General features: G+C 53.0%; 1 protein-coding gene across 1 annotated transcript in view; it reads right to left on the bottom strand.

The window, feature by feature from the left end:
* Positions 1–3,751: 3,751 nt before the first annotated feature.
* PALM (paralemmin) overlaps positions 3,752–24,829 on the bottom strand; it is a 35,700-nt gene continuing 14,622 nt past the window's right edge. The window contains exons 5-9 of the mRNA XM_077805474.1: positions 15,430–15,547; positions 13,831–13,852; positions 12,919–12,981; positions 7,634–7,765; positions 3,752–4,371 (exon numbers count right to left, since the gene is read on the bottom strand). Of these exons, the coding sequence (XP_077661600.1) occupies positions 3,752–4,371; positions 7,634–7,765; positions 12,919–12,981; positions 13,831–13,852; positions 15,430–15,547 (955 nt within the window). The remainder of the gene's footprint in view (positions 4,372–7,633; positions 7,766–12,918; positions 12,982–13,830; positions 13,853–15,429; positions 15,548–24,829) is intronic.

The following is a 24,829-nucleotide window of genomic DNA, read 5'->3' as shown; positions in this document are numbered from 1 at the left end:
CAAACATTTTCAACAAATAAAAAGCATTCATCCACTCCCGGGGCCAGGCCCTCCGAAGGCATAAATCCACTGGAGTCAATGGAACTGGGCTGACTTACACAAGACGGGGATCTGACCCAGTGACTCCCATGGAACCAAGTCGAGTCACCCCAGCTGGAGATCTGGCGCCCAGATTGACCTTGAGGGCATTAGGCGTGATTACCGCCAACATGCCCAAAAGCTTTCGTGTTCCTTTGTCTGCAAGAACGTTCCTGGGAAGCTCACGGCTCGCTCACGCGCGTGCAAACGTGTGCTCCGTGCAGGAAGCGTTCCCAGGGGCACCTCCTCAAATCTCTTCCCTCGTCCCCGCTCGGAACCGATTTCAACACTCCAGCTGGAAAGCCGAGGCGATACCAACGACTCAGGTCCGCAACCTGATGCCCCGCTTAATGCCAAGCTCCCGGAGCGAGTGGTCTGCCAACATCTCGCTGGCGGAAGCTCGTTTTCACCGAGCGTTTGTCGACCTGTTTCCAGTAATGAGCAAATTTGCAATCAGCATCCAAGTCTGTCTGCGGAGTGGGAAAACGGTCTAAAGTCGTGTCGATACATGATTCACTGCAGATGAACGACCCAGCTCCAATGCATCCCTGACTCTGCCGTCCCGAACCAAACACGAAGTGAGCGCTAGCTTCTCCTTGTGCAACGAGCGCTACAAAAGCTCCAGTCTCTAGACCGACCACCAGCCCTACAGCATGTCCCATTTCAGCCCCTGTCACAGCAAAGGAGACGCGAGACCTGTATGCAGTAGCCCTAGGACACAATCCATGTGGTCTCAGCACTACCTCCGAGCCTGCATGCAACTGGCACCACTGGGTCGTGGCCCATTGCTTGATTTGTTCTGCTGGACGGGGTTTATCCTGAACTCCCATTGCCTCCCCTATGGAACCCCCTCTGCAGGAAAGGGCCGCCCACTTGGATGCGGGCCCAAAGGCAGCCAGCCAACAAGCTGCCTTTGGGGGACCTGCAGCATCCTTGCCAATCTGGCTGTTGCGGAGCAGAACTGCCTCCCGGGTCATGCTCTGCTGCAGAACCTGGGGTAGATCCTCAGCTGGTGTCAGTGAGCTGGCGTCGCTCCACTGAAGTTGACGGCGCTCCGGCAATTTACACCAGCTGGGGTCTGGCCTGCAATTCATCGGGCGTGATCAGGGGAGCGAGTGCCTGATCTTGCCACGCCCACAGCTCTGCGCTGCAGGGAGAGTGGGTGCAAGGAAAACGATTAGGGATCAGGGAGGCATCTGTTCTGAAGAGCTCCCGCGAGGTGTTCCCGAGAATGGTTCTTCCTGGAGAAGAACCGGAAGCTCCCTGGAGGTGGCTGGGGCCCAGCGGCCAGCTACAAACTCGAACCAGGAGTAGCAAAAGAACTAAAGTTTCCCCTGCTCTGAGCCGAGCAAAGCATCGCCACTCACTTAGCTGCTTTAAAAACCAGGTACCCTCCTTCAGCATAACAGCGTTAAAGAATAAACATGTTCTGAGGGGGGGAACCTCTGTGAGTGACCCCCAGAGTAGTCCCCAAGCTCTGGGGCAGACCCACAGCAGTCAGCGGGTAGCCGAGAGTAGAATCCAGCCCCATCTCTTTACGTGGGAGTGGGGATGGTTCTGCTTTCAGGTGCAGCTGGTACAACCCCGTTAGTGTCAGCAGGCCTGCACAGGTATCAAGGACGGCAGGATTGGGGCCTGGTTTAGGGGCGTCTCCAAGCAATTGTGGCAGCTGCCCAACTATGCACCCCTTCAAAGCCATTTGCTGGGCTCCTTGGCCACAAAGTGAAAACCCTTTTGCTTTGCCAGGGCCAAATATGCTGAACGAGCAACTGGCTCGAGGGGACCCATCAATGCCACTAGGTGATGCCAAAGGCAAATCATAATCCCCCCACCCAAGCAGCAATAAGGCACCTGGCTCACTGGCTCGAGTGAGGACAAGCCAAGGGACTGGAGGGCTCAGACTTTGTCCACACGAGCGTGTTGCGTGGGAGGGCTGCCCTGGGCTGAGAAGGCGACAGCATTGATGCCAGGGGGCTGCCGGTGCTGAGTGGGTGGAGGTGCTGACAGGGCCCTACCTGTGGCTAACCAGGGCTCCAAAGGTTAATGACCACAAGCATGTTCAGAACAACCCTCCAGAACTCCCGACGAGCAGACCCTTCTCCCGCTGGCCACGACTTGGGCCGACCTCCTCCAATTTCACCCACTGTCCAGAACTGGGAGCATCTCTGGTCATCAGCTCAGTGGCCGATGTCCTTACTGGAGTGGCATCTACAAGGGAAAAGTTAATGCCAGGGGAGACGCAGTCAACGTCCTTCCAACCACCTCACCCCCTCACGGCCTTGTCATTCCAGCAGAGAAAAGCCAGCTAAGAAATGAGGGAGCCGCTCTTCTGTAGAAACCAGCAGAGGACATGACATCACAGGGGTGTGGGAGCTGATAGGCCCCGGTTCCGGCATTCAAACCAGCGGGGTCAATAAAGTACCTTAAGGCTTGTGGTCACCACTGTGAGTGCTGGACTGAGAAGTTCCTTGAGAGAAGGAGTGACTCCGGAATGACTGATTCTGCTGCCTGGAAATCCAGCAGGGACCTGTTTATTTTTCACACTACTATATTTTTCTGGAGCTGCACGTTGCACCTGGAACGGTCAACTTTAGGTGTTGAAACAACAGGTCCATCTCACAGACCACCCCCACGGACCTTGGCCAAGCTGTGTTGGAACGTCACACGCGCCTTGCAGAGGTCTCATCTCCAGGGAGTGTCCTTTTCCTTTTGCCGTGGAAACAGTTCATCTTGCGGCTGGTTTGAAGGCTCAGGTCAGTGCTTAAAAACTCTAAGCAGCAAGATCAGGCCAAATTTAAGTGCGGTCCAGCAGCTCACGTGCCGGCTGAAACCTCTGCTTCAAAGTTCTTGTGGAGCTGTGGTTTGGGGTGCTGGGTCTGTGCCGCGTCGGGTTTCCCGAGACCCGTCGTCGAAATGAACCCGGGGTGCGGGGGATAGTCAAGCTGCCACTGGACAGGAGCTTCTGTCTTGCTGGAGCAGGTGGCCTGGGTGTTTCTAAACCGTGGCCCGTTGACGCCAGGGCGTGTGGAGAAAGAGCTGGGACGTGAGTGGTCTCCCTCCTTCCCCTTCCATAAGGCCGGGAAGAAAGTCCTAACAGCAGCCAGTTTTTGAAGAACCATCTAAGGAGGCTTCTTAGTCCGATGACCCTCTGCTGAGCCCCTCCCCCCACATCAGTGAGATCAGCTCCAGCATCCTTCGGATAACAGCGGAGGGTGTCATTTAACGAGGGGAAAAGCCATCAGTAAAATAAAAAAAATGGGAGCCCTACAGGTGGGAGAGTTCCATGATGGCCATCCCTGGTGGGCTGAGGATCTCTGAGAGACCCCACCATGGCACGGGGGAGCAGGGGGGAGAGACAAAGGCAAGGGGGAAAAAATAAGCGTGTATAATACATATAATATTCAGCGCCATTGGCATATTGCATGGAAGCGGACGTCAGACGAGCGATGCCGCGGCCGGGAGATGGTGCTGCCTATTATACACTTTACAAACACTGCATTTGACTCCCCAGTCTCTTAAGAAAAAGAAGTTGTGTCTGGTAAGTAAATAAAATACAGTGTCACTTGGAGTTTGTGGAACCTAGGGAACTAAGAGGGACAGGGTAACAGAAGGTGGGGGGGCAGTCCTTTTTGGCTGTACAATGAGGGGAGGTCAGAAGGAGCTGGCGGACGTTTCACATCACCGTGCAGCATTTGCAACGGTGTTTCTTCATGTCTAGGTCCTGATCGGCTCCCTTGGGATCCGTGTCGTTGGCCCCTGGCTTCTCCCCGACCTGGCTGTCTTCCTTCTGCGGCAGGGCGGCCACGGGCTCCACGGTGCTGCCGTTGGGTGGGGCGTGGTCCTTGCCCGTGCAGTCTGCCGCTCCGGCTGCTGCTGGCTTGGTGTCGGCATCGTCAATCACCACCAGCTCAGCCTTGATGGTGCCCCCCAGACCCAGGACCTTTTTGGTCTCGTTCTCGTCCTCCACGTTCTGGTAGCCCATGAAGATCATGGTGACCGGCTGCTCTTTGCTAGGCTCTGCCCCTTCACCGGAGGCCAGGATTCTCGGGCTGTCCACTGGCTTGGCTTGCACCCCAGTGATCTCCTTCCGGGGCGTGGTCTTCTGGCTGGGCAGGTTACTCTCGGGACCCCCCTTCTTGGCCTCTTCACGCTCCTTGGTCTTGGAGTCCCTCTGGGAGACCTCACCCAGGTTCGCCTCATCTGCCTTGTGGATCAGCTCGTCCACCTCAGAGGAGCTGAGAGGGTGGACCCCGTTCTCGATGGCTCCATCCTCCATGTGGACCGCGTGCACCACTGTGGGAGAGACAGAGAAGACAGTGAGGACTCAGAGGAAGGCCAAGGGGCATGTGTCAGGCTGGTCTAGAGATGAGAGGTGGTGCCTGGATCTGGGATAGGGTGAGACTAAGGCTTGGAACCAAGCCAGGTCTGGGGGTTTAGGATTCAGACAGCAGGAATCTATGGAGCTAATCTCACATTATCGCTCCCATCTGGAGCTGGATATATCTTGGTTTAGGATCTGACCCACACCCAGAACTCCCCTTCTGGGTCAGGCAGCTTTTGAGCTCTTCAAAGCGGCAGACACGCCCCAGACTCCGCTGTTTGCTGGACCCTCGACCCAATCACCAGAAACAGTGGTTGTCATCCAGCAACACTCCCAGATCAGCACTTGCTACTGTCCAGCGAATTATTCCTTGGGCGATTCACAGCAAACCCCCATCTACAGCCAGGCGAAGAGAACCAATCGCTTCTAAAGCAGTGCTTGGGATGGATCACACTGGGTACCCACAAAGGAAAAAACCTTTTAAATAGGAAACCAGTCCTAGAATTGGTCAGCTAGGATACATCCACAGGCATAATCTAGATCATCCTCAGTACAGGGGTGACGACCTGGGACATCTGTAAGAAAGAATCTCCACCCCTGAGATCAGCATACACAGCCGCTAGGTGGCTCTCATGCTCCAGACGAAGGCATTTGGGTTTGATTTCCCCAGGATGGTGATGACATGTTATCCCTAGGGAAGGTGGCTCTGCTTTTCATTACGTGGTTAGTTCGGTGCATCTTTTTCTACGTAGCTAACTGCTGTCCTGAATAATGGGAGGCAGCGGAATACTGCAACCCCCACACAGAGCATGGGATAGGCCAGGAGAGAAACCCAAAGCACCTGACCAGAGCAAACTTGGCAGCCTACATACCAGGGGAGCCCCAAGCTAAGAGCTCCTGTCGGCACCCCGTGGACACGCTGTTACAAACCTATCTAAGCAGAACACACATCCAAGCCCAATGTGTGGAGTAGCTGTGGGCCAGCGTCGGTTACCCACGGACCGGGGAAGGTCGCAGCCCACGCTCGATAAGAGCCAGTCACGGGGACTGATGGTCACTGAAAACGGGGTTGTGTTTGCCCCTTGTTTGCAAAGCGATCCCCCCAACATCTGCAGAACGCTACATGGGGTGAAGCAACCTTTAAAGGTGCCTTTGCTTGTTGCAGCCCCAACACCTCCCTGCACCCGCCGGGCGGCAACCAAGGCCACAGCTGCACTTGACCGAAAGAGTCTGAACTCATTTGGATCCCTCCCATCACACCTCAGCTGCCATGTCCAGCAACGCATGCAGCTTCTGCCACGCTGGGGCAGGTGTCCCAGCAGCCGGTGCGGATTGTTGCTTTGGGAAGGGGTGAGGGGAAGGTTGCAGCAAATCACTACTGAGTTCAGATAGTTAGCACCCCACCCCCCCTTGCTATCCGCTCCCCACAGCCGTCGCTCACGGTCCCGGGAAGCGGCTGTCAGCTGGTGTGGTGGCCCAACACAAAAGCCAAAAGATAGCTGCAGTCATCAAGGCTCTTAACGAGAGCGCAAGGTAACACAGACCCCAAAGCGTTTTAGGAAGTCAGGTCTTATTATCCCCCAGTTTCACACACTAGGGAAACCGAGGCACAGGGCACGGAAAGCAACTTGCTCAAGGTCACACAAATTAAGTAGCAGAGCCAGGGACTGAACCGGACCCAGAGTCCAGCATCCAAGTCATGGCACCACACAGCCTCGACCTAAACAACGTTACCTCCCACACACATCTATGCATCAACTCTAGACTAGGTCATGCACCCTGTGCATCTTTCCTCCATTTCCTGGGGCCACCCTGGGACATGAAAGAGCTTATCGAACATCCTCCAACAAGAGAGAGAATCAGAGCAATGAAGGGCTGGAAGGGACCTCGAGAGGTCATCAAGTCAGGCCCTCTGCGCTGAGGCAGGACCAAGTAAAGCTGTACAGGGGTTCCTCCAACCTGTTCTTAAAACCTCCAATAACGGTGATTTGAGTCTCCCTTGGAAGCCTGGTCCAGAGCTTAACTCCCCTTAGAGTTCAAAAGCTTTTCCTAATACCAAACCTAAATCTCCCTTGCTGACGATTAAGCCCATTACTTCTTGTCCTATTTTCAGGGGACATGGAAAAGAACTGATCACCACCCTCTGTATACCAGCCCTTTACATATTTGAAGACCGTTATCAGATCCTCTCTCTGTCGTCTTTTCTCAAGACAAAATATGCCCAGTTTCATGAACCTTTCCCCATAGGGCAGGTTTTCTGAACCTTTCATCATTTTTGTTGCTCTCCTCTGGACTCTCTCTAATTTGTCCACAGCTTTCCTAAAATGGGGTGCCCAGAATTGGACACAGAATTCTAAATGAAGCCTCACCAGCGCCAAGGGGAGCAGGACAATCTCCTCCCGTGTCCTACATCCGACACTCTGGTTAACACACCCCAGAACGATAACCGCCTTTTTCACAACAGCATCACACAGTTGACTCATATTCAGCGTGTGATCCACTAGGCCCCCTAGATCCCTTTCAGTAATACTGTCGCCTTCCTCATTGTGTAGGTGTGCATTTGATTTTTCCTTCCAAAGTGAAGCACTTTGCACTTGTCTTTGCTGAATTTCATCCTGTTGAATTCAGAGCAACTCTCCTATTTCTCAAGGTCATTTCGAATGCTAATCCTGGCCTCCAAAGTGCTTGCAACCCCTCCCACCTTGGTGTCATCTGCATATTTCATCAGCAGGCCCTCCGCTCCCTTACCTGAGGCATGAATGAAAATATTGCCTAGTGCCAGACCCAGAGCTGGCCCCTAGAGACGCCCTCCCAGTTGGACAGCAAACCATTGAGCACGCCTCTTTGAGCACAGGGTTTCAAGCACTTGTGCACCCACCTTGGTGTGGCATGATTTGTTCTGGACAAATCCATGCTGGCTGTTCCTTAGAACACTACTGTTCTCCTGGTTCGGTGCAAGCAACATCGTGCTGGGTATTGAGCGGGGACTCAGGGTGTGGTCGCTGTTAGCTGCTAACCCTGAGTAGTTGGTGCCAATGATCCACCCCAGCCAGGGCAGGGGCCCGTCTGCCAGTCCCTAGGAAAGCCGGAGAGCGGTAGACGGCAGTGACTGGTCACTGGCCCTGCCGCCGACAGTGATGCTCCTCTGGTAGTGCCTACAGTCACCTTCTCCCTTCACCTCCCTCTTGGCCTCCAGGATGCCTGGGGAGGGAGGGATGCTCTTTGGGCCCGTACCTTTCATCTCATCCTCGTACACCTTGACCCCCTGCAGGCAATGATTCTTGGGGAGCAGGGTGGTGCTGGATAGGACTTTGGTCTCGCCAGTTACTCTGTCCTTCTCCACTGTGATCTCCACTGAGTACATGGCTGGGACACAAACAGGACAGTGAGAGTTAAACCAGCCCCCGGCTCCCACCCCGCTACGAGGCTCCAGCGCTCAGAAGCAGGCAGCTAGCACGTGGGGGAGGGGGAAGGGGGTGCAAGATGGAGAGGCGTGGGTGCCACTGGGAGAGCTCGGAGCTGCTGGGTGGGGAGAGGCGGCAGTGTGCGCTGCAGCAAGGAGTGCATGGCAGGCAGTCCCTAGGTCCCAAGCACTGCATTCCCAGCAGGGTGTACGTTACCTTCCAGCATCCTTAGCACCCGGCCCTCCCAGTGCTGCCGTGAGCTCCCTTACCTCTGGGGCTGTTCGGGCTCCCCTCTTGGTAGCTGATGTGATGTTGTGGGCAGAGAACGGCTTCCATTGTCACCTGTCTGTCCAGAGAGCTGAGGGATGGGTCTAGCTTGCCCCTCTCCACTGAGCAGTTGGTCAGCAGGATCAGGCCCCGCTGAGGACTCTGAGCAGGGATCTGACCCTCACTCCAGTTTTGTACATTTAGTAAAAAACCCCAATTTTCAAATTCAATTGTAGTAAGAACGGCAGGAAAGCACCTGCTCTCGGATTCTCTCAGCTGGATGCAGGAGGCAGAAGAAATTTAGGATTGTTTTCGTCAGTCCACTGAGCTGATATGAATCAAAGACACATCGGGCTCGGCTTCTCCAGTGAACAGCTAGCCCCATGAGCTCACCTGCCCGCTGTCCTGTGCTCTGTGGCATTGCTCCCCTCTGTGCAAAGTGGGTGCAAAACACTCCCCCAGCTGGAATTTCCCACTCCCGCGGCTGGGGGCGTGTCCCCCCTGCTTTGCGCAGGGGCCCGTGACAACGCAAGGCGCAGGGTGGTGGAGAATCAGGCCCGGGGACAGATTCTCAGCTGGCATCAAATGGCGTAGCTCTGCTGGCATCTGTGCAGCGCTTCCTGGCTTTGGGCTAGTCTGATCTCCTCTGGCGCTTCGACTGCTGGATCCCCGTCGCTGGGAACACCTCGGACCCCGCTCTAGTACATTACACCTGGACCAGGAGGCCTGCTATGTCCCCTTGGCTTGGTAGCTCCTCGACGGAGCCGTGGACTCGAATGTAGCTGAGGCTTAATCCGTACTCACCTGGCTAAAGCAAATCATTTGCCACAGGAATGTAGCTTCCCTGCAGTCTCGCAGCCTCACCACTGTCATGTAACATTGCTAAGCCCCACTGCACTTCACCTGCAAACACCAGAGCTCCAGCAGAATGGCTGCATGTACCTACGGAGATCTGTACTGCCAAGCACTCCTAGCTGAGCTGGGCTGGCTTGCAAGCGGCCTTTAGTTTAGCCAGCCGGCTTTATCTAAGCAGCCAGGCTGCAGTGCTGTGTTGGGGGGTTAGACGAGCCATGCTAGGAGGCAACGTGTTCTTCCCTCTGAGCCAGCAAGCCACAAGGAGCGGGAGGCAAAGAAAGAAAGAAATCAACCCAAGGGAAAGTAAGGTGGTTTCTATCAACAGGCAACCCAAATGAGTGCAGCTGCAGCATGATTTCAAAAAATAAGAGGGTAAAAGGGTAAGGCCAGAAACAGCATCTAAGATTATATAAATAACGTTTCCGCCTGGGGCTTGGAAACCAATTGAGCTGTATGGATCGCACTTGACATTAACTGGGTTTACATGTATGTAACAAGCGTGTAGTTAACGAGTATCTCCACTTCGGAAAGCCGAGGTTCTGCGGCTGTAGCTTGGATTGTTCTTGGCATTAGCTCGACCTTACTGTGTTGTAGGACTCAAGGCGTAGCTCATCTACGCAACCGTTCGCCACGCAGCTCTGGCAAAGCAGGGCTGGGGTTGGCCCGGTAGTTACATGTGGTCGGTGCCCACTCAGTGTGAAATGGCCCCACGGGAGGCAGTTGAGAAATAGCCATGCCGTCTTTATGTCTGGTCAGTGTCGGGAATCGAAATTCACAGCAATGCTTTTGGAGCTATGGCACAGCGTGAGCCTTAGAGTGGCCTGTCCTTTGCCCATCACATGGGCAGGTGCCTGTCCACCTGCCTCTTGGAGATACAAACTCGCTGAAGTTCTGAGTTCCACCTTCCTGGCGCCCTGGGGGGGTAACTGCCATATGGTAGAGACATACAACTGAAACCTTGAGCCAATCCTGCAGGGAAGGAACTGTGGGTAGGACTTCTCATAGTTATTAGAGATGGGCTCAAAGTCTGGATACACAGTTAGGACTGGGCAAATAACTGATTTTTCGGTTTGGTGGCTGAACTGAGTAATCTCCCCAAATAATTGTTCCTAGATTGCAAGGCCAGCAGGGAGCATTGTGATTATGTAGTCTGACCAGGCCCAAGACCTGCCCCCAAACAATTCCTAGAGTGGAGCTTTCCGAAAAACCAGCCAAGCTTGATTTAACAATTGCTTTGGATTGAACCAAAATGAAAAAAGTTCAGTTTTTCTTGATGCAACAGAAAAACAAAAAACCCATTTCATTTCAGATGGAACAAACCAGTTTGGATAGACCCCAAACGAAGTTTTTTTGTTTTGCTTTTGGGGTTTTTGGAAATGTTTGTAATTTTCTTAAAAATACATTTAGGTAAATTCTGAAAGGAAGCATCTCTCTGAAACAAAAACTGGAAGCATTTTGACATTTCCAATTTTTGGGGGGGGAGGGGAGGAGCAAAACTATTCACATGAAAAATGTCACCCAGCTCTATCCAGCGCCAGCGTTCCCAAAGGCTGAAGGGTTTCCGATTTAAGCCAGTCGCTAATTACTGGTAAAGAGAACCCGGTGAGCAGCATCATTTGCTGCGTCTCTAGTACACACATGCACTGCAAGGCAACAGGAGGGCTGGGAAAGCCCGTTCCTCTCTCATAGGGTGGCTGACAGTTTTTGCCCCTCCATTTTTTTTAATTGAAAAATGGCATTTTTTTTTAAACTGAAATTTTTGCAAAAAAAAATAAAAATAAAAATCAAAACTCTCTGTCTTGCACAAAATTCTCCGGGGGTGTTTTTAATGGATATTTTTAAACCTGATCATGATTGACGTTTTTCATTTACCCAAAACCTGGTTTTCAGTTAAAAAAGAAAAGCCACCAAGGTCAAGTTTTTTTGATAAACAACATATTCGGGTGACCGTTCTGAATTTTGGTGAAAAAGTACCAAAAATTCTGGGGGCAAATGGATCCCTTTCAAGCCCTGCAAAATGGAAACAGCCCCAACACTTTGAATTTTCTGTGTGTGGAACTGTGTCTTCATTTCCTGAGTCAACCATCTTCCCGGGGGACATCACAGATCCACCTCCACTAGAGAACAGAACGAGACTACCGGCTCAGATCCGCATAGGTCTCGTGACACCAAACTCCCATTGATTTCAATGGAAGTTCGGCACCTCCTCACCTTTGAGGGTCTGGGCCACAGAACCTGCTCCCGCTGTTCCTTTGGGCTTGGTTTGGTTCAGTCAGACCCACCTGCGGAGCTCACCTTTGCTACGTGACAATACAGCACAGCTTGGAAAAGTGTGGGGTCTGCTTTAGGAGAGTGGGACAGGGTGAGCTGGCCCTTTAAAAGGTTGGGGCTCAGCCTGGCCTCTGCCAGGTGTAACCACCATCCCCAGGTGACAGGAACGGGGGCAGGGGATCAGGTGATGGGAGCAGAGGACTTAGAACTTGGTCTGCTGGAAGATCTAAGTGGCAGTGGGGGGGAGGAGTCCTAGGATAGGCCCAAAGGAACTGGAGGGCTGGATGAGCTACTGGGGAGAGGGCCTGGGGAGGGAGCCGGCTGGGACAAGGGCAGGTGACAGCTCTCCAGAGCTCCCAGGCAGGAGGCCTCAAAGAGATCCCTGCAGGGAGCAGGAGCCTGCTGGATAAGGGGCCCCAGCGAGGCAAAGCCCTCATAAAGGTCTGTGGGCCTGGAGGGAGGGGAAACTGAGGCAGAGCCTGCTATGGGTTTTGAGCAGCACAGTCCTTAGAGACTGAAATGCCCTAATAGGGCCACAGTCCTGCCAGGTGCTGAGCAGGGGCATCATGTGCTATTGGGCAAGGGGAGGCAATTTGCGAGACCTGGGTTTGCCCCTCCCCCAACTTTTCATAGGTCTATAGGCTCCATTCTGTCTTCCACTCCCCCTCCCAGAATGACAATCACAGATAATGGCCTATATGCCGATACAGTTTTGCCCCTTGACTCCCCTGAATTTTTCTGAAATGACACCCCTGGGGCGGAGTCCCCTCAGCCTCTGTTGACCTCAAAGGGAGCCAGCACGTCATGGGCCGGGGCCCATGATCACCTAGTCTATAGCCATGCAAAGGCAGAGGCCAAAGGTGCAACGCACAGGGTGTGTGTATGTGTCCCCACAGATTGGTCCCTGCAGGATTGGATACAAGAGGCTGGATTGGCAGCTACACTAGATCTTGTATAAAACTCAAGAAGCCACAACAAGAGGGACTGAATCAAATAAAGATTGGCGAGGTTTGATTGGCTTTGATTGGCGAGGTTATGCGTGGAAGGTAACTCTCCCTGGCAACTCAAGTGCCACACCAGATACAGAGCCAGGAAACGGGCTAAGAGGGAAACTCCTCCAGCACATCCTTAATGCACGGGGCTGCGTACTTAGCACTGCATCGGGCGACCCCGTGTCTCATGTTAGACCTGTGTGACTCGCGTTTCCCTGGGGCACAGCCCTTTGGATGCGCCAGACGCTGGGTACCCAGCTCGGGAAGATCCAAGTGCTGACTTCCTGGTACAAGGCGGATTTCAGCCTGCCCCTAATAGGATGTGTCTGGTATCAGGGGGCTTCGCATGCCGTTCCCCCGGGGAACGGTTCCACGTGCAGAGCGTACGACTTGTATTGAAGGACCATCACATTAATGGATATCTGCGATTCTAACCCCGGGTGATGGATACCAATAACCTCAACCCACCTAGCTGAAAACTCCGACCCCACCCTGCACATTCCTAACCCGAACCCTATTCCTGACCCCCGTGCCGTACACCCCTGTCCCCAACTCACGCTGATAGACACCTGCAGCCCTGGTCTGAGATCTACAGCTTTGCTGCGATTTTCTCTTCCAAGACAAAACAACCCTGGTGAAGCCCCACGGCATCCTGCCCCCACCCAGCGCTAAGTACCATGGGGCAGCAGGACTCGAGCATCCTCCCTGGGACAAGAGGCGACGTACATACCTGCCTTCATCATGTCAGTGGCCTCCACCAACTTCAAGGGGCTGTTGGAGATCTTCTGCTCCGCTTTGGGGAAGAAGAGGAAAAGCAATTGACTTCCCAAGCTGGAAATTTCTCTATCCAGGTGACCTGCCATAGCAGGGGACACGCCCTGTTCCCACCATGCCCTGCTCCCAGCCATGCCCCATGACGTCCACCACAACAGGGGACGTGCCAGGACTGTTCCACGGGTGCTCATAGCGACCGCTGCATGTCCCGGGCTTGCAACAGTAACGATCATCCAGCTCGCCTCTTCGACCCCGCGCCCCGGGGAGCTGGGGGGAGGCCCTTCCCACCACCTGGGAGGCTGCTGCCCCCTGCAAATGGGCTTTCGTGCCTTAGGTTAGCTCCTAGTTCACCCTGCAGAAAGCGGGCGCAGTCGGAGAAGGCTGATAGCTGTTGCCCCTGGGCTTAATGGAGAGAGGAGAAGGGGGTTTTGAAAGGGGATGCCGGAGGAAAGGAAGGGGTTGGTAAGGTGGGTGACTCCAGCAACCCACCCTGAGCCATGGCTGGGGGCATTTCCAGGGCTGGGATGGCGCTGGGTGGCACCCAAGCAAAGGGGAATCTACTGACTGAAGGAGCCATTCCTGCTCCTGGGGATCCACTCCCTGCAGAGCGAGGCGACTGGGAGCTCAGCACTGACTGGCATCCAGCGGCCAAGCCTGTCCGAGTGCTGCCCAGCCGTGCAGCGTGACCACGGACTGCGAGGCCAGGGCACGGCCCAGCAGAAGGCATCTCGTTCTGCTTCTCCTGCCTAGAAAGCCCACCACTCCGAGCAGGAGCGCTGGGGAGCTCGCTCTTAAATGAGGGGAGCATGGGTTGTGCCCACGAAGGAAGGAAAGTTAGATCCCATGGATGAGACAGGAGAGAACCCACCTTTAGCTGTGCCCAGCGGAGTCTGCAAGACAGAACACGGAGAGGTTACAGGAAGCACTGCTAACTCCAAGCCCTCCTACGGCACCCGAGGCCTCCACACAGCCAAGCATGCATTAGCTAATCCAACCAGGAGAACAGCAAATGGCTCCCCTGCTTGCGGCTGCAGGCTTGCCTGCCAGCGCGGCGCATCGGGGACGTCTCATTCTAGCCATGTGGCTTGAGACTCGTTAGCTCAAATCACAGGACGTGGGGTCTGTGCAAGCAGAGACAATGGAGCGCCCAGAATCGGCGCACTTCGAATGGGGAATACGGTGCGGAACTGGCCAGCGTGTACGTGCACGGATGGGATCGGGGCCGTTCAGCTGCTGTGTCATAGACCCTTTAGGGCTAACGGCAGCGAGTCCCCTTTAGATTGAGTCCTTGTCCTTCACCTGGGGGTCGAGCTTCCCAGCCAGGCGGTGAATGGGTTTGCAGAACTCAGTCATGCGGATTCCAGCTTCTTTCCAGCATTCTCGGTCTTCATCAGCACAATTATTTCCACCCAGTGACAAACACCGGCCAATCATCGGCCTCTTAATTCCCCGCGAAGCCCGACATCCCCATAAACCGGGCTGGGCGTGCGGAGGGCCCTGAGTGTCCACTCTGATCCAGCAGGGGGCGTGGCTGAGCACAGCCGCTGACGACAGCTGCCCCCCCCCCCCCCCAGCAAACAACCGTCTGCTCCCCTGCCAGGCTGGGCCACGCGGCTGATTAACCGCACAAACGGGCAGCTCGCCAGCGTGCCTTGGCCTTGCTGAGCTCTGCGATGGCAAGGCGGGGGCGCACCGGGCAGGGCTGTGGGGCTGGCCCGAGCGCAGTGGCTGAGGCGTGAGGATTTTCTCGGGGGGCGGATGTGGGCTGGGGGCAAAGCTCTGCCCTGGGGACGACAGGGGCTTGATTTTCAGGGGAAGAGGCGCTGGTTGCCGCCGGTTTCGATCGCACCTGTTAATAAAGCCACGCAGCACGGTATACTCTATGCCCGAGTCACCCCTGCCTCGCTTCTGTGTCACGGCTTGCACCGGTGCACGTGCAAAATACTCCTGAGCGGAACCGCCCCCAAGCCCCGCGCCGAGTGGATACCCAACGCTGCCCCTCCGATCTGGCAGCATTTTACCCGCAGGCAGCCGGGAAACCGGGGCCTCGTGTGCGGGGTGCAGACATTTCTGACAGCAGCTCGGGCAGCCGCCGTTACACGCACACGCCACGCGACGGCAGAGGAACCGATTCCAGGCCCGTTTCCCCGAAGGCCTGGACTCGAGGCCATTTGGTGCATTACAGCAACGGAAGCCCTGCCCTGGGCAAGGGTGGCTGAGGGTAAACGGAGGCAGCTGGTTCTGTCCCTGCTGCCCCTTCACAGCTGTCTCAAGGGAATAGCCAGAGATGCTTTCGCGGGGCATCCCTTTAACCACCCCCCCAGCCCCTCCATGACAACCTGTGCACGGAGATACTGTTGCGATTCTGGGCTCCACGGTACTCTAGGGGGTTAATGGCATTGACCTCTTTAAGGGAAGGTTTTGAGGCCAGCCAGGGCTAAGCTTCCCCTTCTCCCCCTCTCCTGACCTTCTGTGCGTTTGCTGCTTTCTCCTCCTTTGCTGTCACTGCTGCCTCCTTCCCCAGCTTCTCCTTGGTGGAAGGCTCCGAGTCCCCGTTCTCCAGAATCTCCAGCTCCTTCTCTAACCTGGAAGACAGAGTGAGGGTGCTGAGCAGCGTGGGATGGGAGGGGGCAGCAGGTGCTTTCCCTCCACCGCCCCCAGTGTCAGCCCAACTAGTCACAAAGGAGCCAAGTACAAGAGAGACCCCCAGGGAACCTGAGAGCAAAATGCTTGGTTATGTTATCCAGGCCAAGATCAGCCCCACCACCCGCACAGGTCTCGCCCCACCAGCTTGTCCTGGGAGCAAGGGGAGGTGGAAGGACAGAACAAAAGAGATCACAATTAAACCTCCCGAATCCCAGCCCCCTCTGCTCCACCCACTAGACCCCACCTGCACCCAGCACTGGGGATAGAAGCCAGGAGTTCTGGCTCCCAGCCCCCTCGGTTCTACCCACTAGACCCCACCAGCACCTAGCACTGGGGATAGAAGCCAGGAGTTCTGGCTCCCAGCCCCCTCTGCTCTACCTACTAGATCCCACTGCCTTCTCAGAGCTCCCAACATACACTTCCATCTTGACCTACGGCACCCTTGCTCTTCCCTCGAGTGCCCACAATGCCCTGTCACTGTACTCCCCTCCCACCGAGGCCTGATTCTGATCTCATACATGGCCTGAGCCAAAGCTTATTGAAGCCAAGGGGAGCCCTTTCGTTGGCTTTCAATGGGGCCCCTACTCTGTTGCAAACCAGCTGTAATTCATGGAAACCAAAGGACGGATGCTGATGGAAATGCAAGGAGAATCAGGCTCAGGATACGAAGCAGAGGGCACCAACCTTGCCCATCTGACGATTGTATGACGCAGCCGGAGCTCAGCCAACCCCAAACCTGCCTCCACCCACAGATTTAAACCGACCCACCCAGGTTTTGTTGTTGCTAATTTCCTTGGCTTCGCGCAAGGGCCTGTTTTCACCATTGCATTAACCATGCCTTGCTAAACCCCCGGTGCATGGAACAGGGCCAATTGGTACGATGCAACCCCCCGGCAAAACAGGAAGGCCTAAAGGCTGCAGGTGGGATCTAGAGCTGGCGAGCTCCTCCAATGGGCAGATTATTATTTATAAGGCCCTAAAATTCAAATGGGGCTGTGGGTGTTGGAGAGAGAGGGGTGGAAAAGACCCCACCGCCTGTTTTTAACTGGTAGAACCCAGACATGGCTGAAGGAGCTAGACAGACAGATGGGAGTGTACGGAGACTGACAAACAGACAGACGGGATTGTACGGAGACCATCGGATAGATGTTTCATGGGCCAGATACTCAACTGGTGTAACCCAAATACTCACTTGGTATAACTAGCTCCACTGAAGTCAATGGACCCATGCTGATTTACACCACCTGAGGATATGGCTCTCCATGGTGTCATTTTGCAAAGCAAATTCCCCAAGGGAGAGACTCCCATCCAACTCCTTAAATCCTCGAAGGGGGGCATCATCTCCTGCCCCCTCCACTCCAGCCACAATGTCCCACTTCTCCTACAACTACCTCTGCGACTTCTTCCCCATCATTCCCACGGCACGGAGCACCCTCCTAGCTCTGGACCGCCAAGCCACCCCTCTCCGTCCTCATTCAGATTATTCCCCAGGATCTGTTCCTGCCACGTTGCCCGCAGGAAGTGAATCAATAAAGGAGCGAGCACAAGGCCTAGGTGCCATTTAAGTTCTATTTTGAGGGCTTCTGTGGTGCCTACCCCTTTTCGCCGGCGCTCCCAGGTCACCCGTGCCCCTTGAAGCCGATGGGATCTAAGCATGTGCTGAAGGCCTGGCTGAATCAGGGCCCTTACGTGACAACCAATGAGAATTGCTTTACCCCCACGTTCATTTTATGGTGCAGCGGTGGCCGTCCTGGCCAACGTCAGGGTCTGAACTGGGGGTCTCCGGAGCTCGCCACACGAATTCTGCCGCTTGAGCTAAAAAGCTCGGTTCTAAGAGCTGTGACAGACCCATATCCTCTGTGGGTCAGGCGCAGGGAGGGACAGTGACACACACCAGCCAGTGGGTAACAACGGCAATTTAAGTATCCAGTGGCGAGAATCGGAGGGCCTGACTTTCAGAGGAGCCGAATCCGCCCTCATTTCCATTGACTTCAGCAGCAGCTGCTGGCGTTCACCAGTCCTGAGCTGCAGGAGACAGTGGCATGGCTGTTGATTGCACTTGTTTCCCTTCAGGATTTCACCAGGTCCACGAGCTTTTCACTCCCTGCACCGAACGTTTATAACAGCTAGGGGAGGACAACAGCCACCGACAAATCAGAGCTACCCGTGCAAAGCCTTGAACTAATGAGCCAACAATGCACGACCCTTTCCAAGGCAGGACGTTGGCTGTGGATGGAAGAAGGCAAAAGGAGCTGCAGATTTCCTGTCCACATGCCACATGCTCTCTGCCAATACCCAGGGCTCTGAGAGTGGACTCTCTAGTCCATTGGGCTGTGTTAAGGAAAAGTTAGCACATGTGACTACATTTTGGTTTGGGGCCCACCATTGTTTAAATGCCAGCACATCATACACCAGGAGGAGTGATCCTTAGATACTGAATCCCTGTAAAAATCCTCCTCCTTGTCTCCAGCCTGCCTTGACTCCCAGTATCTGGTTTTTGTCAGTCTCTAACTCCCTGTCTCTTCGCCTTGATGTGAGGCCTCCCATCCTAATAATAAAGGTTACTGATGCATGGCTTTAGGACCATGCTGTGAAATTAACATACTGGTATAGCACGAGAAATGCACCAAGCAGGGATAGGTGGTAGATAAGACAAGGGTTTATATATTGGCTAAGGTTTCCGATGCACGAGGGCAACATGCTTTGCTAAAAAGTATATAACCCTTGTATAATCTGTATTCAGGGTCCCCTCCTGGCTAGCAGGGGGGCACCACGCTCGAGCGTAATAAACTTAGTGTCTTTTGGGAACTCTGCCGTTGTGGATTTTGTTTATGTGCCTCAGCCTAGATTCAAACTGTGCGTGACCTATCAGGTATAATTCGCAGCATTGGTGTGTGTGTCCTATCAGGTATAATTCGCAGCATTTGTGTGCGTGTCCTACCAGGTATAATTCGCAGCAGTTGTGTGCGTGTCCTCTCAGGTGTAATTCGTAACAGCTGGCAGCACCCAAGATTGTTTTTTAAGTGGCTAGTGATTTGGGGTGTTTCCATTTCTGGAGACCCAACCGAAGCACCTTCAATGGCCGGGATTTTCAGAGCGGCTCAGGGGCTTGGCCCTTTCTGAAGATCAGGCTAGAGACTTCGGAATCCAAGTTGGAGCCCAGAGATGCATACATTTGGGAGTGGATTGTGTACAATGCTGAACTTAAGCTACGATCTGCCAAAGGGATCCCAGGCAGGCGAACCCTTCTTTCTGCTGACCCACTGTGGATGGATCTGTCCACACGGATGCCTTTGCAGCATCGGGGCCCTTGGTCACCGCATCCTGTGGGCCACTTATTTCAAGGCTTTGCACCTCACCATACTTACCATTCACACAGCGCTGCCACCGGGACAACAGCATCTCCTGCTGCTTATAAAAAAAAAGGACAAAAATACCATCCCGGTTTGGAAAAGGGTCACCCTAGTCTGGGCTGCTCAGCGACATCTGGCTGCGGGAGCTCAGTGGGATCAAGAGCGTGCAGGAGGAGGGAAGTTATGGAGCTGGTAGGAGAAAGGGGAAGGGGCAGGATGGGTAGAGGGTGATGTGTCAGAACCAGGACAATCCCTACTGCAGTTTTTTTGTGCGAGGTGACTGTTTGCTGGGGCTTACAGCATAAGAGTGAGGATCAGACTCCTGGGTTCTAGCCCCAGCTTGGGAAGCGGAGTGAGGTCTAGTGGTCAGAGTAGAGGAACAGGAGTCAAGAAACCTGGGTTCTAGTCTTAACTCTGGGAGGGGGAGTGTAGCAAGTGAGTCGAGCAGGCAACTGGGACTCAGGATACACAGCGTGGATTCCGGCTCCATACGTGGCCTTGGACAAGTCACGTCACTGCTCTGTGCCTCAGTTTACCTACCAGTAAATAGAGATACCTACCGCACAGGGGAGCTGTGCGCTAATCCATTAGCTGCAAATCCCTTGGTCACCCTCTGACCATAGGTGTTTCAGGAAAGACGAAATGCTAGCATCACTGAGAATTTCATTTTTCAACGGAAAATGCCCAAGCAGTGGAATTACACTGGGTAGCGTTAACCAGTGCTCGCACTTGGTCTCTCCCTAAGCCCCTGCGGTCAGAGGATTCCCAAGTGTTTGCCGCAGTTTTGCCTTTTTAGCACCAAACAACTTAGCGTCAAACCCCATTTTCCCCTCCCTTCTCTACAGATGGTTGAATCATAATCAGGAAAATAAGGCAGCCGTTTACAGAGCTGGCCCGACGACAAAAAACCATTTATTGCGGGAAGATCATTCATCTACCTTAAAAGGCTGAAATTTGGCAGCTACAGAATCTGATCAATTCTGGTGACAGTACGAGTTCTGCACAGAGTAGAAGAAAATGTAGCTTCGGACAAAAACCATTCACTGGAACTTTAAAGAGCATAAAATCATTGGGGCAGGGACTGTGTTTGTACAGCGCCTAGCACCCTGGGTCCATGATGGCAGCTCCTAGGTATTCCTGCAATAGAAATAAATACCTAGCTCTTATAGAGCGCTTTTCAGGAGATCTCCAAGCATTTGACCATCTTTAATGTATTCCTCCTCACAGCACCCCTGTCAGGCAGGGCAGGGCTTTAATCCCCACTGGACAGATGGGGAATAAGGCACACAGAGGCTAAGTGTCTTGCCCTAAGTCACAGAGGCAGTTGAACCAGGTCTCAAGTTCTAGGCTAATGACCTGACCACTGGACCATCGATTGAGTTGAGGATTTTATAACTCCCGAGCTTGGCTCGCCTCTCTGTTACACCACTTCTGCAAGGATAACTCAACAGATCACAGATAACTGTTCTTGTTATCTGTATAAAACAGCACATGGAGGCCACAGCCAGACCAGGACACCATCGTGCCAGGCGCCGTACAAACAAGGCGGCATACACTCATAGATCATAAGGCTAGAAGGGACCTCTCCGGTCATCCAGCCTGAACCCCTGCACAGCACTGGCCAGAGAACGTCCCTGGGCTAATTCCTGTTTGAACTCAAAGTTAAACCTGGCAAAATTAACTCGAGTGTTGCCCCAGTTCGATCCTGTCCACATGCAAAGCCCCTTAACTTGAGGTTGGGGGTGCGTCTAGCTCAAGTTGGCTGGCCCACCAGGGGATCTAGGCGACAGCTGGCATAAGCATAACTCGTCCCCCGCGAACACGACCACTCTGTGTAGCTAGTGTAATTTTGCAGTGTGGATGCTCTCACTTGAGCGAGGCTATAGCTCAAGTTAACTCTGCAGTGACGGGCCCACACCTCCTAAGAGAAAATCCCTGCACTGAGAGCTTACAGTCTGAACAGGCAAAGGGTGGGAGAAAGGGAGTTTCATTAGCCACATTTTACAGAGGGAGAAACCAACACAGCCAACCCCAAATGTTCAGAACTCCTGAGTTGAGTCCCTGAAACTCAGGAAACCGGCTTAAAAATGAGGAGGTTTTTAAAAACACCCCAGGATTCTTTTGTTTGCCTTATTCGCTTTTGAACCTTGCCGGGGTCACAAGGGCTAGAACGGTAGGGGTTTGTCTACACAGCCATCGGCGGTGTGGCTGCAGTGCGGGTCAGCATGCCCGTGTGACTAGCTGTGAAGATGGGGCCGCGTGGGCTGTACAAGCCCATCCAGAACTCTGGATACATACTCACGTCCCTCCCCTCTTGCAGGGTCCCAGCACTCAGACTCCAGCCCACATCCAAACATCTACACCATAATTTTACAGCCCTGCAGCTCAAGCCCCGTGAGCTTGAGTCAGCAGAAGTGGGCCAGCCATGGGTATTTCATTGCAGTGTAGACACACCTGTAAGCCCAGGGTTCAGACTCAGGCTCATGCCAACCCCCCTTCTATCAATACACAAATCGTGCTAATCCAGGGCTCAAATCCAGACTCCCATGGGGTGGAGGGTCTGAGTGCCTCAGTCAAGCCAGAACCCAGAGTTCAAGGCCTATTGCCTTGCAGTGTAGATGCAGCCCCACTGGACTGGTACTCTGGGAACCTGCCAGAAGTATCCAACAATCCCATGTGTCGACATTCTCAATCTTCTGGACAGTCAAATTTGGTGGATAATAATGTTTTCCAACACTGCACCATGAACAAAGTGCGAGAATGGCCACATTTTGGGAGGGCACTAGGAAGTCTGGGATATGGGTGGTTGGATTTGGGCCTGCATAAGGCAGCACAGAGGCTGGATCCCGGGGTTTAATAATTCCTAACCTGGGATTACAAATGAGTGTAAACACTAAGCCCCCGGTTCACAAAGCCGGGATCTGCTCATTCGAGTTCTACTAACCCTGGGCTTACATTCCAATGTAGACATACCCTAAGGGACTTGGCCAAGGTCGCACACTGAGTTGGTGGCAGAGTTGAGAATTAACCCAGATCTCCTGCGTCCCTTTCCAGTGCTTTCCCGCTCCTTACTCACAGATGAAAATATACCCGGTGTAAATGTGATGAAACAGAACCGCTCCGGGACTCCCCTACTTTTGCAAAGCACTGAGCCAGACATGAAAATGTTTAAAACAAGCATCAGTTTTGCAAACAGCTCCTTGGGGAGGCTTGGAATATCCCAGCCTGCAGCAACTGTCTCCTGATCACAAAAGCATCGCGTGGTGAAAACTAGGAAATGAAACCAACGAGACTAGTTTTGCTACCTGCGTGAAATGCAAAAGAACAAAAACAAAAAAAAAATCCTCCATAAACAAACAGTATCAGCAGTGAGAATGAAATCAGATTTTTAAAACCGCAGAATTGTTATGCTCAAGCATTCAAGAATCAGGAGTCCAGCCCCATAAAAATCACAATATTGGCTTAAAATCATGAGATAATAATATAGCTTGGGTATTTGCTTTCTGGTTTTGGAGCCTTTAAGTCACACACAGGTCATTAATGGCTATTAGCCAGGATGGGTAAGGAATGGTGTCTCTAGCCTCTGTTTGTCAGAGGGTGGAGATGGATGGCAGGAGAGAGATCACTTGATCATTACCGGTTAGGTTCACTCCCTCTGGGGCACCTGGCATTGGCCACTGTCAGCAGACAGGATACTGGGCTGGATGGAGCTTTAGTCTCACCCAGTATGGTCATTCTTATGTTCATGCTTTCAAACTTTTCTCTGCAACCGTGAAGGTCAGAAACTTTTTAAAAATAAAAGCCAAGATTTTTCTACATTCACATGACTCCGGGAGCTGGCAATTTAAGAAAAGCTCCAAACATCATGAGACTCGCGATAAAATTAAATTAAAATTAGATCGCAAGAGTTGGCAAAGTGGACGTGGGGCAAATGTAATCCTTGTTACAACTGAGCAGCCTCACTGAAACCAACGTGGTGCAAGGTTTCGATCCCAAAACAATCAAAGTGAATACAAAGACTCTCATTGACATCCACAGGCTTTGGATCAGACTAAAATCATGTTCCTTGGGTTTCCGGGGTTATTAGTCAGCTGAAATATTTGTTATGTTATTAGGTGAATGAAATATTTCAATTTTTGCTGAGCTTTTTGCCCCCAAAAGCTTCACAATTTCTCATAAAAACCTGTCCTCATTTCCCAACTGGTTGTGGTTATTAGCCATTCAGGCAGGGAATTTTTAACCAGAGGCCTCGTTCTGACCTCACTTCTGCTGGTGTGGAACCAGGGTGTCAGTGAACTTCCTCCAGATTTGTACTTATAGCTGAGATCACCATCCGGACTGGACATTCACAATTTTTATTTTGACAGTGTCCCCTTCAGCAGATTTTTATTTTGGTCTCCTGTTTGTAAAGCGTCCTTCCCCGCTCTGGTCTCTGAAAAATCCATTGTGCCATTAAACAGGCACAATGGCCTCTTTGGATCTGACCTATATCTGCACTGATTCGCTGTAATTAATGGCCAGCATGACAGAGAGGGAGTAATTTACTGCATTCTGGCTGCTGGGATACCTCTCCTAGCAAGGCTTCTTTGCTGCTGGCTTTTTCTTTCTGCTCTTTGGCAGCTGAATGAACAAGAAGGAGGTTAGTGGGAGAGGGTAAAAGTCTCTCGTTTTTCCTTCTAACTCATCGGAGTCTCCTAAGATATATGACTGCAAAGCCAGCACTCCAGATCTGGTTGCTGCCGTGGTTCAATATCCACTGGAAGGCTAAATAGCAGTCCGACTCCTTCCCGACTAGCCAGCCAATGCCACCTACCAAATAACAATAAATATCTGATACCACGTGCGCACTGCTATGTACAGGAGACAAATCCCAGATCACAGCGGTCTGAAAACAGCCATGTGAGGGAATCCATACCTTCCTCCCCAGAAATCAGTGCTATCTAGGCCATTAGCCAATCACATTGCATACATGCTTAAGTGTACTCTGATTGGTGACAGAGTTCTAACGAGTCTGAAAGTGACCGCCCCAATCCCCGGGACCTCTTAAAGGGTCATCTAGTCTGACCCCCCTGCCAAAATGCAGGATTTGTTGTGTCTAACCCATCCAAGGCAGATGGCTGTCCAGCCTCCTTTAGAAAGCCCCCAGTGGAGGAGCTTTCACAGCCTCCCAAGGCATCAGTTCCATCGTCCTACTGTTCTTACAGCCAGGAAGTTTTTCCTGAGATTTAATCTAAATCTGCTGTGCTGTCGTTTGAACCCCTGGCCTCTTGCCCTGCCCTCTCTGGCAAGAGAGAACAACTTTTCTCCATCTTTTTTATGGCAGCCTTTCAACTATTTGAAGACCGCACTCATGTCCCCGCTTAATCTCCGAATTGCGAAGGGGAAACGGTTGCACTTTTTGCAATAGGCGAGACTTCCCACTGCTTCTAACGAGGACCTTGAGCACGTATGTAACAATGCACAGACTGGGTTCACTTCTGCTCTCGGTCACATCCCATTGAAACTGCATGGTGGATTGGTGCTCGCTGTGAAATGCGGAGTCCAATTTGTCTGCGGATGGTGGTGCAGCCATGCAAGAAGCAGCTGTGACTGGCCTCCTTGGGGGCGTCCCCTTTGTCATCCGTGGAGGGGAAGGGAAAGGCAGAGCCCAGGTGGTGAGGGGACAGGCGTTCGGCTCTGATCAATTTCAGGAACACAGATCAGCTGAGACGGTATAAACCCACTTTGCCCCTGAGACTGAGAAAGCAAAATGGGTCTAGACGGATGCGAGACATAGACTCTTAGGAGCTACGAGCTAGAGATGGGAAAGGCCCAGCTAATGTACCCCTCCCTCCTGCAGCCAACATTAGGATCATCCCTCCACTGTAT

Source organism: Eretmochelys imbricata, chromosome 25 (genome assembly GCF_965152235.1).
Source record: "Eretmochelys imbricata isolate rEreImb1 chromosome 25, rEreImb1.hap1, whole genome shotgun sequence".
Lineage (NCBI taxonomy): Eukaryota > Metazoa > Chordata > Testudines > Cheloniidae > Eretmochelys > Eretmochelys imbricata.
Note: the sequence above shows the minus strand (reverse complement) of the source record. Positions and strands in the feature narration are given on the sequence as shown.